This window comes from Theropithecus gelada, chromosome 19 (assembly GCF_003255815.1).
Source record: "Theropithecus gelada isolate Dixy chromosome 19, Tgel_1.0, whole genome shotgun sequence".
In the NCBI taxonomy this organism is placed as follows: domain Eukaryota; kingdom Metazoa; phylum Chordata; class Mammalia; order Primates; family Cercopithecidae; genus Theropithecus; species Theropithecus gelada.
Window position 1 is genome coordinate 25622553 of NC_037687.1, and position 13281 is coordinate 25635833.

Below are 13281 nucleotides of genomic sequence, written 5' to 3' on the forward strand. Positions count from 1 at the left end.
GGTCCTTTGGCCACAGCCCTGTGAGGAAACTGGGGGGAGTTTGGGGGTGGGGAGGAATTTGGTGCCCGCTGCCCCCAGGCCGCTAGGCTAGGGGAGGCCACTGGGAGTCCAGTGCAACCCTCCCTCCGCCCACTGGGTGCTGCCACGTTCTACCTTCTCTAAGTGTCCGTTCATCTGGAACTCACTCGAGCTGTGACAGGGGCCTTACCCCTGCCCCCCACCAGCTGATGAAGGCTTCATCTCAGGGAACTCAGGAGCGCCCATTTCTCCTTCAGTCCTTCTCCCCTTTATCACGTTTCTTTCTTTGTGTCCCCCTCTTTCAGAGTCTCGTGTCCCCCACTGTCAGTTTCCCTGCCCCCCCAGTTGCTGTCTCCTCCGCCGCTGTCTCCTGTCCAGCCTGCCTGGGCTGTGGCCCAGCCGCTCTGCCTGGCCGGCCTCCCTGGCTCCCCCTCTGCGGCTCTCAGCAAGCCCCACCCCCGGCCCCCCTCCATCCAGCCTCTGATCCGTCTGTGGACTCCGAGGTCGGGTGCCTGTCACACGGCCCCTGGGACCAAGGACAGACTACAGCCCCTTGGCACCCACAGAGGCTTCCCCTCAGCCCTAACCAAGGAGCCCCCAGCGGAGGGCATGGGGGTGGGCCGCCCCACCAGGTATGTGCCTCCACGCAAGGCCCCGCTGAGCCATCCCCTCCTGCTCTGCTGCATCGTCCCCATCCACCTCTCCCCCAGCATCCCTGTCCTCAGCGTGGCCCCCTCAAGGAGGTCCTGTCTTTCCATCAGCGACAGGCTCAGCGCCAGGAGAATCTACCCCCAGGTTCAGTGCCTCCACCTCTCACCCCATCCCCATGTTATGCATTTTCTCACTGGCTTCCATCCTTTCAAACAAAGCCTCTCTCTCTCTCTCTCTCTCTCTTTCCCCCGCTTCTCTGTCTCTCCCATCTCTCTGCCTCTCTGTGTCTTCACAATTTCATCTCCCCATGTCGCCGTTTCTTAAAACATTTCTTTTCTCTTTTTCATTTTCCCAATTGCCTTGTCTACCTCTGTCTCCTCTGTCTCCCTCCATCTAGGTCTCTGTCCCCCCCTCTCTCTGGGTCTCTGCCCCCCTCTGTCTCAGAGTCTCTGTCCTGTCACCGTCTCTGTCCCTTTCTCTCTGGGTCTCTGTCCTTTCTCAAGGTCTCTGTCCCTTTCCCTCTGGATCTCTGTCCCTTTGCTTCTGGGTCCCTGTCCTGCTTGGTCCCTGTACTTTTTCTCGGGGCACCCTCTCAACACCCCTCCTCCTTCCCATCTCTGCATGTCCTTGTCTTTCTGCAGTCTCTGCTTTCCAACCTGCCATCCAGCCCCCACTGGTAGGTGGGGAGCAGCGGGGAACACCCCTGGTTTTGGAAGAGTGAGAGTGTTTATTTGGGTGGGTAAGGGTGGGGCCTGGGGGTGGGGCTTCTTGGCCTCAGATTAGACAGTGACTTTGACACGAAGTTGAAGCACCTTAAGCCCTGTATGTCCTTTATATGGAAACATTAAGCTGCTCTTGCAGGTCAGGTGGAGGATCCCTTTCCCTCCCGCCCTGCTTTTGCCAGGGGAGGGGGGTGCCCCAAGCCTGAGTCACAGCCAGCCTGGGAGCTGGGCCATGTTGGCCACAGACAGCCCCCTGGTGAAGGTCCCCGTCGGCTTTGGGAAGTAGACGTGGGTCTGCCTCACGGGGCTGAGGTGGGACTGGAGGATTTCAAGGGCAGAGCTCTGGGAAGGAAAGAAAGGCTTAGGACCCAACGGGCATTCTCCCTGGCACTGCGGGGACCTGGCCAGCTCGTGGCGTTCCCTGAGCCTGTTCCCCAGCTGTGAAAGGGGGTGATGATCTTCACCTCCCGGCATCCTGAGCGGCCAAGGTGAGCAGTGGGGTCTTGAGAGTCCAGTGGGGGCTGCGGGCATGTCGGGAGCTCACTGCGAGGCCTCGCCTGTACTAGGTGTGTTTGAAACCAGAGTGCACTTGGGAAGACAGTGGTTTGGCACTCGGGCAGTGGCTCCCAGGAGGCCTGGGTGGGAGGCTAGGTTTTGCCACTCCTCTCCCCACTGGCTGAGAGACCTGTCACAAGGGACTAACCTGAGCCTCAGCTGGCTTTTCTGTGGAAAGCCACGTCCCTTCATCAAAGGGCTTTGGTGAGAGATGGGCAAGTCGGGGTGAGAGGTCCAGGCTGGGGACTGGGGAGCACAGGTCAGTGTCAGTGCCCATCTCCTCCCTAGCCCAGGGGGGTGGTTCCCGAGGGTGGAGCCAGTGCAGGCTGGGGATCCCCAGGCTGGGGAGGGCTGCAGGTGTACACGCTGCATCCTGATGTTGCCCTCCAGACTGCCCCCTTGAGCGACAAGCCTATTTCCCCTTTTTGGGAGAACAGTCTCTAACATGCAGGGTTGTCAAGGGTGAGACAGAGTCAAGGTTGGGGTACATTGTGGGCGCCGGACACAGCCAGGCTGGTCCCCTCTCACCTCAGCCTCAGCTTTGCCTCTGTCAAGTGGGCCTAATGAACCCCAGCGAATGGCAGGGCTGCCTCGGTGGTTGTGGGAAGCAGGTGCAGGGCTTTGGGAGACCCAGTTGGTGCCAAACTTGACGTTGTCTCATGGTCTTCTTTTCTTTTTTTTTTTTTTTTTTTGAGACGGAGTCTTGCTCTGTCACCCAGGCTGGAGTGCAGTGGCCGGATCTCAGCTCACTGCAAGCTCCTCCTCTCGGGTTCACGCCATTCTCCTGCCTCAGCCTCCCAAGTAGCTGGGACTACAGGCACCCACCACTTCGCCCGGCTAGTTTTTTGTATTTTTTAGTAGAGACGGGGTTTCACCGTATTAGCCAGGATGGTCTCGATCTCCTGACCTCATGATCCGCCCATCTCGGCCTCCCAAAGTGCTGGGATTACAGGCTTGAGCCACCGCGCCCGGCCATGGTCTTCTTTTCAAATGGAGTGTGCCAGGCCCTGCCAAGAAACCCCTGAGGATCCCCAGGTTCCAGCACACATTATTGAACCCCTGGTATGGTTTGTCCTGATCCAGCCAGTTCCTGGGAAGTTCCCAGCACAGGACCACGTGTTCGGTAACCTTGCAGCGAACCCTGAGGGCGATGAGGGGTGCAGGTCCATGCCTAGCCCTTTCCTTTCCTCCACCCTGACAGACTGCTGCCATTCCCTCCATTTCTTTGCTTCATTTATTTTTTATTTATTTATTTATTTTTTAGAGACAGGGTTTTGCTGTCTTCCCCAGGCTGGTTCTCAAACCCCTGGCCTCACGCGTTCCTCCTGAGTTGGACTCCCAAAGTACTAGGATTACAGGTGTGAGGCACTGCATCTGCCCTCTGTTTTTTTTTTTAAAGAGATGGGGTCTCACTGTGTTGCCCAGGCTGCAGTGCAGTGGTACCATCATAGCTCACTGCAGCCTTGAACTCTGGGTTCAAGTGATCCCCTACCTCAGCCTTCAGAGTAGCTGCATCACCATGGCTGGATAATTTTTGTTTTTAATATAGGATCTTGCTGTGTTCTCCAAGCTGGTTTCAGACTCCCGGGTTCAAACAATCTTCCCACCTTGGCCTCCCAAAGTGCTGGGATCACAGGTGGGAGCCACCATGCCCAGCTCCCCCAGGCCTCCTGCCTTTCACAGATGAGAGAGCTGAGGCTCAGGAAAGGATGTGACCTGTTGTCAGTCACACACCTAGTAAATGGCTGAGCACACTGAGTCTCTGGAAAAGGAAGCCAGGGATCCCAGGGGACATGGTAGGTGAGCAACTAAGCCAGGATCGGGCCCTTATCCAGAAGGCCCTTCCTGGTCTTTTTTTTTTTTTTTTTTTTTTGAGACGGAGTCTCGCGCTGTGTCACCCAGGCTGGAGTGCAGTGGCGCGATCTCGGCTCACTGCAAGCTCCGCCTCCCAGGTTCACGCCATTCTCCTGCCTCAGCCTCCGAGTAGCTGGGACTACAGGCGCCCGCCACCACGCCCGGCTAGTTTTTTGTATTTTTAGTAGAGACGGGGTTTCACCATGTTAGCCAGGATGGTCTCGATCTCCTGACCTCGTGATCCACCCGCCTCGGCCTCCCAAAGTGCTGGGATTACAGGCTTGAGCCACCGCGCCCGGCCCTCAGTCACCGTTTAAGCTCGCAATGCATAGTTGAGGTTGAGAGACACTGGCCTGGAGCCGTGCCTGGTAACAGTGGGTGCCACCTGTGTGTGAGATGTGGTTTATAATGGAGAAGCGGTGCACAGCTGCTCCAGTGAGACAGATCTGGGGAGTTACAGTCCAGCACAATGGTGGAGGCTTCCCGTGGCAGCAGGAGAGCCCACAGGAAGCTTCTAGCTCAGTGAAGGGAGTCAAGGCCAGGCTTCTCAGAAGGAGGTTGGACAGGGCAGCTTTGGCCTCTTGAGTCTTGGGGGCCTCTCCATGTGGAACTGTCTCTTAAACCAGGGCATCACCGCCTCCACAGATGCCAGGGTTTCCTGGTAAATGTAAAATACGCAAGTCAGGCTGGGCACAGTGGCCCACCCCTGGAATTTCAGCATTTTGGGAGGACAACGCAGGAGGATTGCTAGAGGTCAGGAGTTTGAGACCCATCTGGGCAATATAACGATATCCCCATCTCTACAAAAAATTAAAAAATTAGCCGGGCCTGGTGGTGCAGGAGGATTGTTTGAGCCCAAGCAGTCGAGGCTACAGTGAGTTGTGATTCTGCCACTGCACTCCAGCCTGGAGTGGGTAACAGAGCAAGACCCTGTCTCTATAAGATAAAAGTAAAACATGCAAATCTCTGTCCAACCAACACTCCGGTCCAGATCCCCGCATTCGATCCAAGGGAGGCAGACTGCTGGGGGAATCTGAGAGTCCTCGAGGCGCCCCTGGCAGTGAGTGGGCCAGAAAGAAGCAGGAAGGTGCCAGCGTCACGCGGAACTGCTTCCCTCAAAACTGCGCCTGTCAGGCCGGGCACGGTGGCTTAGGCCTGTAATCCCAGCACTTTGGGAGGCTGAGGCGTGCGGATCACCTGAGGTCAGGAGTTCGAGACCAGCCTGGCCAACATGGTGAAACCCTGTCTCTACTAAAAATACGAAAATTAGCCGGGCGTGGTGGCGGGCGCCTGTAGTCCCAGCTACTTGGGAGGTTGAGGCACAAGAATTGCTTGAACCCAGGAGGTGGAGGTTGCAGTGAGCTGAGATTGCGCCACTGCACTCCAGCCTGGGCGACAGAGCGAGACTCCATCTCAAAAAAAAAAAAAAAACTGCCCCTGTCAGCAGGAACCTTTCCCATTTCCCAGATGAGGAAATTGAGGCTCACGCCTCAGTTTGGCTTTGAGTCCCATCTAAGGCTGCCCAGCCCAGGGACGTCTCTGACCAGAGGGCCTCTGTTCCCTTTGTGCCAGTTCGCCAGGACCCCTTCCTTAAAAGATGGAAATACAGGAGTGGAGATTGGTGATGGTGGTTGCTACTCCATGCCTAATAAAAGCCATTCTTACTGTCATTGTTTAACCCTGGGCCCACAAGGAAGCCAGAAGCAGGTTATTTTGCTACAGGAAGGTGGAGGTTGAAGTGAGTCTGCAGGCTGGAGTTCAGAGAGTCCAAGAGAGTGCCCTGAGGTCACACAGCCACTTTGTGCAGGAGCTGAGATGGGCCCCCACGGCCTCCTCAGGCCAAGGACTGGGGGTTTTGCCTTCTCCCCTGTGGTGCCACCTCCAGGGGAGAGGCACTTTTACCATGTCGAGGGAGGACCCTCCTGGTCTAGGACAGACCTTAGGGAGTAGGCTGGGGCCCTGTACCGAAGCAAGGGGTTTTCAAGGCTGCCACCTGGGGCTCATGGCCCTTGGCCTCTCTGGGAGGGAGGGGCCCCAACCATCGCCCCCTCATGTGGATGTAACTGGTTTTCTTCCCTCTCTCTCCCTCTCCTCCCTCTCTGCGTGTTTCTCTCCTGTGTTTGCCTCTCTGTCCCGCCCCTGCGCATCCCTCCCTGCGCCCACCCTATTTCTGTTGTCTGCGGCTCTTGGGGGTGCTCCATTCTCCTGCCTTCCCTTCTCCTGCACCTGGTCCTGCCTGCTTTCTCGCTGTCTGCCCCAGGAGGTAGGTACACGACCTGTCTTTGTCTCCCATCACTAGACGAGGGGAGGGGCTGCCCTGGCGCCCTGGCCTCCTGCCCACAGGAGGGGGCTGGGGGCTCAGGATCCTGGGCTGGGGCTGACAGACTTAGAAAATGTGGAGCCCCAAGCTGGGGGTGGACGATTCCTGGAGCCCCAGCACGCCCGGCCCTGCTTGTCTGTCTCCCCCCACGCAGTGGCTTTGTCCTAGGCCCCAGGAGCCCCACCTCTACCGCTCTTGCTCTGCTTCTCATGCCCCTCCTATCTCCCAGAGGCCCTGTCCCCCGTTGAGCCCAGGCCCCTCCCGCCCCTTCCCTTCTAGGGGGCCGGGTGAAGACGTGGAAGCGGCGCTGGTTTATCCTCACAGACAACTGCCTCTACTACTTCGAGTACACCACGGTGAGCGGGGCCCGGCTGGGCCCTTGGGTTCCGGGAGGAAGGGCTGCGAGCCTGCACTCCTGGGGCTGAGGGAGGCGGGCTGGGGTGAAGATTTGGAAGTCTGAGTTCTGTTCAACTTGCTTCTTCAGGACAAGGAGCCCCGAGGAATCATCCCCCTGGAGAATCTGAGCATCCGAGAGGTGGACGACCCCCGGAAACCAGTAAGACCCTCTCTGTACACCTTCCTGCCAGGGCGGGGCCTCCTCTGCCCAGGGCTGGCTCTTAACCTGCGCCCTTCCTCTCTCGTCCCCAGAACTGCTTTGAACTTTACATCCCCAACAATAAGGGGCAGCTCATCAAAGCCTGCAAAACCGAGGCGGATGGCCGAGTGGTAGAGGGAAACCACATGGTGTACCGGATCTCGGCCCCGACGCAGGAGGAGAAGGATGAGTGGATCAAGTCTATCCAGTGAGCCTGGACTCTTGGGTCTGACGGAGGAGGGGCTGGGGCCTGGACCCTTGGGTCAGAGGGAGGAGGGGCTTGGGGGCTTGGGCCCCTGGGTCAGAGGGAGGAGGGGCTGGAGCCTGGACTCCTGGGTCTGAGGGAGGAGGGGCTGGGGGCCTGGACTCCTTGGCCCTCATCCTGGGACCCCTCCCTTTCTGCAGGGCGGCTGTGAGTGTGGACCCCTTCTATGAGATGCTGGCAGCGAGAAAGAAGCGGATTTCAGTCAAGAAGAAGCAGGAGCAGCCCTGACCCCCTGCCCCCAACTCCATTATTTATTACGGAGCTGCCCCGCCTCGGTGGCCGGACCCCTGGGCCTTGGGGCTGTGGATCCTGGTTCCCTGTTTGGAAAATGCACCACCTCTAGCTCCTCTCTGTTCTTTGTAATTAACACGCTGTTGGTAATCTTATTAATTATTTAACCACTTGGCCTGCTGACCCCCTCATTTCTTGGGATTGACAGAGCTGAGGTGCTCGGTGGAGCCACCCTGTTTCCCTGGACAGGGGCCTGGACCTGTCTGTGTCTGTGGGTGCTGCCTGGGTGTGGCTCCTGGGGCCTGTCCCGATGGATCTGTTCTGGTTTCACCCCGAGCCCAGCAGGAGTGGAGGAAAGGGAGAAGGTTAATGTGGTGGAAGTCTGGAGTTGGAATTGGCCAGAAACGGAGTTTAGAATGCAGGGGTTCAGGGTTAAGGTCTAGCGTTCATTCTAGAAGTTGCCTGACAGCCATCAGCCAGTTATGCTACAGCCATTAGCTGGTTCCCATCTTTGCTTTCATGGGGCTTGAGGTCTTTGAGGGGCAGGAGATAAAACTGATGAGGTGAGCTGGGCCAGGGCCTTGAGGACAACCTGGAGCTGGAAGAACTATAAATGTGACCACCTCGGAGGGTCAGGGAAGAATGAGCGGGGAGGTGGCTGTGTTCTGCAATGGCCTTGCTGATGGGATGTCCTGAAGGGCTGGGCACCCTTAGATGGGGCCAAGAGGGCGGCACTATGGGCTAGTGCCAGAGCCAGGCTTGTCTGTCCCCAACGGATTAGCCTCCTTTGGAGGACATTTTGTGTCAAGGATAGGGCTGAGGACCGGCGTTCTTAACGTCTTACCTGAGGTTCTAGACAGCCAAAGAAATGTGAGGATCACCTCTATGAAGGTCAAGTCTTGGCATGCGGGGTACCCCTGAATCCTGGGCTAAGGCCTGTGCCCTTTTGCCCTGCAGTTGGGGTATGCGTGGTGTCCCCAAAGAACAAGGGCTCGTGGATCCCGAGAAGGGTGCAATGGCGGAATGGGAGGTCCCATGTCACTCTCCCATGCCCGCCTTTGAAGCCAAGGAGCTCTTTAGTTAAAAAACAAAAAACTGCAACTCCCGGCAGGGCCCGGGACAGGGACAGGGACGTGGGTGGAGAGGCATCGGTGGCCCCGAGGCTTGCCGCGAGTTGTAGTCCCTCCTGCCCGCTGTGTTCGCTGTTGAGCTCTCCGATGGGGTCTGGCGCTTGGGAATTCTGGGCCTTTATCCCTGTCCCGCCCTTGGCCACAGGCACCCGCCGGCCTGCAGGGTCCCGCAGTGCATGTACCCTGCGCCCCTCCGCGGGAAGATGGACTACAGTTCCCGGCAGGCTGTGCGGCGCCCCCGCCACGGTAGACCCAGACCCGAGGTTTTCCGGGCGTCGCAGTTTCCCGAGACTGTGGCGGTGTTTGCCTTCTTTTTCTTGGTTCGATCCTGTACTTTTGTGGAGGGTAGAGAGGAGGCTTTGACCGCCGTGGCCCAGGGGCTGGTGGGAAATGGAGTTCCAAATGAGAAAATAGAATTCCCCACTTCTCTTTCCCACAGGTGCCAGGGAAGTGGAGTCATCGACCCAAGAAGGTCATGGGAGATGAGGTCCCGGGGTAAACAGCGGGTCCTGCCACTAGGTCACCCTTTTCTGCCACCTCCCCGGATGAATTGCGTGCAGGGCGGCCGGCTCTGTTGCGGGCAGAGGCAGGAAAAGGCGCGGAGCCCGCTCGTGGCGAAGAGGGGAGTGCGGTGGGAGGGGAATGTGGTGGGAGGGGAATGTGGTGGGAGGGGAGGGCAGAGGCAGGCGGCCGGTCGCGTGAGGCCTGGGCAGCCCCGGGAGGGCCTCTGGATGGATTCTTAAGAGATGGATGCCGTGCAAGGGCAGGAGGCAGGGGCCTGACATGTTTGGATTGAAGTTGCAGGAGGGGCCCCTGGCTGCTGCAGAGAGAATAATTTGGAGGCGAGCAGGGAGGTGAGAGAAGACTGTGCGGTGCAGGATGGCGTGGCTGTGGAGGCGGAGAACGATGGGCCACGCTAGGAGTCTTGAAAGAGGAGCCAAAAGGACTTGCTGAGAGCTGTGCAGCTGGTGAATGACAGTGCCATGGCTGAGGTGGTCGAAAGGGAGTATTTTAGGGGAAATCAGTCATTCCGTTTTGACCAAATTAAGCTGGAGATACCTGTGGGACATTCCAGCCAGGCTGCATCACTGCACACTGACCTTCAGCGTTGCCCACAGTCCATCTTCCCCCAGGGCCTGAGGATTCTGACTTCTGGCTCCCTCCTCGCCCAGGACCCCTAAGCTCCCAGCATGCTTCTTTTTTTTTGTTTTGTTTTGGGGTTTTTTTTTTTTGGTCTTTGTTTTGTTTGTTTGAGAGGGAGTCTCGCTCTGTCCCCTAGACTGGAGTGCAATGGCTCCATCTCGGCTCACTGCAACCTCCGCCTCCCAGGTGCAAGCAATTCTCTTGCCTCAGCCTCCTGAGTAGCTGGGATTACAGATGTGTACCACCGTACCCAGCTAATTTTTGTATTTTTAGTAGAGACGGGGTTTCACCATGTTGGCCAAGCTGGTCTCGAACTCCGGAGCTCAGGTGGTCCACCTGCCTCAGCCTCCCAAAGTGCTAGGATTACAGGCGTGAGCCACTGCGCCCGGCCTCAGCCCACTTTTTTCAGGTGGCTATGGTTTGGATATCATTTGTCCTCACTAAAATTCATGTTGAGATTCAAGCCCCAGTGTGGCAGGTGTTGGGATGTGGGGCCTGATAGGAGCTACGTGGTCATGGAGGTGGATTCCTCATGGATAGATTAATGCCTGCCTTCAGGGGTGAGTGAGTTCTCACCCTTGGGAATTTGGGAATTTGGTTTTCTCTCCTTTGCTTCCTTCAGCACCACATGATCTCTGTGCACACAGCGACATCCTTCTGCCCTCCCCCTAGAGCAGAAGCAGCCTCAGGGGTGAGGGAGGTCCTCAGTGAGTGCACCTGCCCAGTCTTGAACCTTCCAGCCATCAGAATCTGAGCCAAATCAACCTCTTCCTTCATAAAGACCCAGCCTCAGTTCTTCTGTCAGAGCAACACAAAGTGGACTCAGCACGGGTCAAATTGTGTCTCCCCACCCCACAAAAAACTTTATATTAAAATCCTAATCCCCAGAATCTCAGAATGTGATCTTATTAGGAAATAAGGTCATTGCAGATATAATTAGTTCAGAGGAAGTCATTCATGTGGACCCTAATCCAGTAGGATGTGTGTCTTTATAAAAGTTTGGACAGAGACAGACACACAGAAAGGACACCGTGTGGAGGTGAAGGCAGAGATTGGGGTGATGCCTCTACACGCCGAGGAAAACCAGAGCTGCCAGCACACCCTCAGAAGCCAGGTAGAGGCCGGGAATTCATCCTCCCTCGCAGCCTCAGGAGCGGCCAGCCCTGCCGACACCCTCATCTCAGACTTCTGACCTCCAGCACTGGGAGACCATTAGTTTCTGTGATTTAAGCCACTCATTTTGAGGTACGTTGTTATGTCAGCCCTGGAGAACTAACCACTCCTCCCTCAGACCCAGGAGTCCAGGCCCAGCCCCTTCTTCCCTCAGACCCAGGAGTTAGGGACCCTGCTCTCTCCTCCCTCAGACCCAGGAATCCAGGCCCCAGCTTCTCCTCCCTCAGATCCAGGAGTCCAGGCCCAGCCCCTCCTCTCTCAGACCCAGAAAGTCCAGCTGTCACCTTCCCCCTGGTTTGGTTCATGCAGCACCCACCCTGTGGAAGGTGTCTCAGGATCACTTCAAGCACCGCCAAGGACTCGCATGCGACCCTAATGCTGCGGTCACCTTAACTCCAAGGCCGGAGTCTACACTACAGCCTCCCTAATAGAGGGAAAGGACTGGATTCCCACCCCTTGCTCCTTCCCTCTTCCCGCATCCAAACTACATCCCGCAAATACACCAGTGAACCTGGTACCAAGGTGATGGCAGATAGGTTGAGACCAAGAGATCAGAGCTGCAAAGACAAACCCGGTCAGAGGGAAAAAGAGTGAGAAACAGAATCCAGGAGAAACCGAGAACAAGAAATAGAGACAGCCTGGCGCGGTGGCTCACGCCTGTAATCCCAACACTTTGGGAGGCCGAGGCAGGTAGATCATTAAGGTCATGAGTTCGAGATCAGCTTGGCCAACATGGTGTAACCCTGTCTCTACTAAAAATACAAAAATTACCCAGGCCTGGTGGCAGGCACCTGTAATTCCAGCTACTTGGGAGGCTGAGGCAGGAGAATCAGAGCCACGTTTCTGCAAGGTGCCCCGCAGTGGTGGCCAGACACTATCCCAGGGCCAGGGGCTAGTGGGGCAGGCGCTCAGAAATGACCTGCTCATGCCTACACTGGAGGATTGCAGTGAGCCAAGATCGCACCACTGCACTGCAACCTGGGCGACAGACTGAGATGGTCTCATAAAAAAAGGAAATAGAGACAAAAGCACAAGGCAGAAGGCCATAATAGAGACAGGAGGAGGTGACAGGGAGACACAGACAAGGAGAAAAAATGTGGAGGCAGGGAGGAACTCGAGACAAAGACATCGAAATAGAATTAGGGAGGAGGAGGCCGAGAGCAAGAGACTTAGATGGGGAGACAGGAAAACTCCAGATCAGATGGAGACCAAAACTGGGGCAGGGTGAGACGGGGAGCCAGAAGGACGGAAATGAGAGAGAGCGCGCCACACGGAGAGGTGCGGTTAGGTAAAAGCAAGGGATGACAATGTCAGCAAGGTGGGTGTCACATGGAGAAACGGGTAAACTGAGGCAGCACCACGGTGGACAGGGAGGTAGACCCCGACCTTCAAGGAACAGGCAGTGCCGACCTGAGGCGGGCGGGATGTGATCATAATCCAGTGTGGGCATGAGCAGGTCATTTCTGAGTCCCTGTTCCACTAGCCCCTGGCCCTGGGATAGTGTCTGGCCACCACTGCGGGCCACCTTGCAGAAACGTGGCTCTGACCACAGCCTGCACCTTCCCCACCCCACCCCAGTGGATTCCTTATTTTTTTTTTTTTTTTTGAGATGGAGTCTCACTCTCACCCAGACTGGAGTGCAGTGGCATGATCTCGGTTCACTGCAACCTCTGTCTCCCGGGTTCAAGCGATTCTCTTGCTTCATCCTTATGGATTCTTGAGCCTGCAGTGCTGCTGCTGTAGCAGCCGAGGTCGGGTGATGCGCACACTAGGCGCAGAGCAGGGATCTGGAGAAGCAGAGAAGCCAGGGCCTCGCCACTGCGCGGGAGTTTCCGCCTCTGAGCATCGATGTTCCATTCGCCATGCGGGCCGGGCCAGGGTCGCACTCGCTCCCTGCATCCTCCCCGCCTCACCTCGTGAAACACGCACAGGCCCCGTGTTCCTCCAAAAAGTTGTTTTTGTCTTTTTTAAATAATGTGAAAATGCCACGCGAAGGTTTGAACCAGAGACCCCTCCAGGGGCCGGGCTGGGGAGGGAAAGGGGAGACGCGAAATGGGGGGGTCCAGGTCCCCGAAGCCTGCAGCTCCTGTCTGGAGCCAGGAGTGGGTGAGGAGGGACCTCCGCTGTGTCGAGGGGCTCCAGGCCCAAAAGAGTTCAGTTCAGTTCCGAGAAAGGCGGCTCTCTATGGAGGGGTGGGGGGATTCCTGCCTCATTTGGCACCAAGGGGATCAGGGGGGTCAGGGGAGCCATCTGGGGGGCTTGGGGGCGGGGGGCCGGGGCCTCCCGTTTGGCACATGGTGGGGGAGGGGGAGGGGGAGGGCCCAGCCTCAGGGGCCTCCCCGGAGGCGGCGTCTGCGGTGGTGGCAGTGGCGCCGTTGTCCACAGAGGATTCCATTCTCAACCCCTCTTCTGAGGGTGCAGGGGGGTCGGGTCTTCGGGGAATCAGTTCTCCACGGGGCCTGAAGATGGACAGAGGAAAGAGAGAAAGGAAATTACTAGGGGGACAGCCTCATGCCTTCTAAGTCACTCAGTGGAAAAGCGCTCACCCATCGTGGCCCAAAAGATCTGCGTTTCTTCTCTGTCCTCACCTACCCTTCTTCCCCCCTCTGCTCCAGCCACGGGGC

General features: G+C 57.2%; 2 protein-coding genes across 2 annotated transcripts in view; one reads left to right on the plus strand and one right to left on the minus strand.

The window, feature by feature from the left end:
• Positions 1 to 227: 227 nt before the first annotated feature.
• LOC112611902 (cytohesin-2-like) lies at positions 228 to 7386 on the plus strand. Its single transcript, XM_025365868.1, has 7 exons — positions 228 to 341; positions 496 to 650; positions 1311 to 1345; positions 6370 to 6476; positions 6605 to 6676; positions 6769 to 6923; positions 7121 to 7386. Exons 1-7 carry the CDS (start codon positions 228 to 230, stop codon positions 7206 to 7208), a joined length of 726 nt encoding a protein of 241 aa, XP_025221653.1. The 3' UTR covers positions 7209 to 7386.
• A 5210-nt stretch (positions 7387 to 12596) lies between these two features.
• Positions 12597 to 13281, minus strand: part of LMTK3 (lemur tyrosine kinase 3) — a 29073-nt gene continuing 28388 nt past the window's right edge. Inside the window, exon 16 of the mRNA XM_025367826.1 lies at positions 12597 to 13116. Within this exon, the coding sequence (XP_025223611.1) occupies positions 12867 to 13116 (250 nt within the window). The 3' untranslated portion in view covers positions 12597 to 12866. The remainder of the gene's footprint in view (positions 13117 to 13281) is intronic.

Coding starts and splice junctions, on each gene's coding strand:
- LOC112611902 (XM_025365868.1), top strand. CDS start 228: ATGAAGGCTTCATCTCAGGGAACTCAGGAGCGCCCATTTCTCCTTCAG. Junction 1,346..6,369: donor CTGCCATCCAGCCCCCACTG/GTAGGTGGGGAG, acceptor TCCCCCGTTGAG/CCCAGGCCCCTCCCGCCCCT. Junction 6,677..6,768: donor TGGACGACCCCCGGAAACCA/GTAAGACCCTCT, acceptor TCTCGTCCCCAG/AACTGCTTTGAACTTTACAT.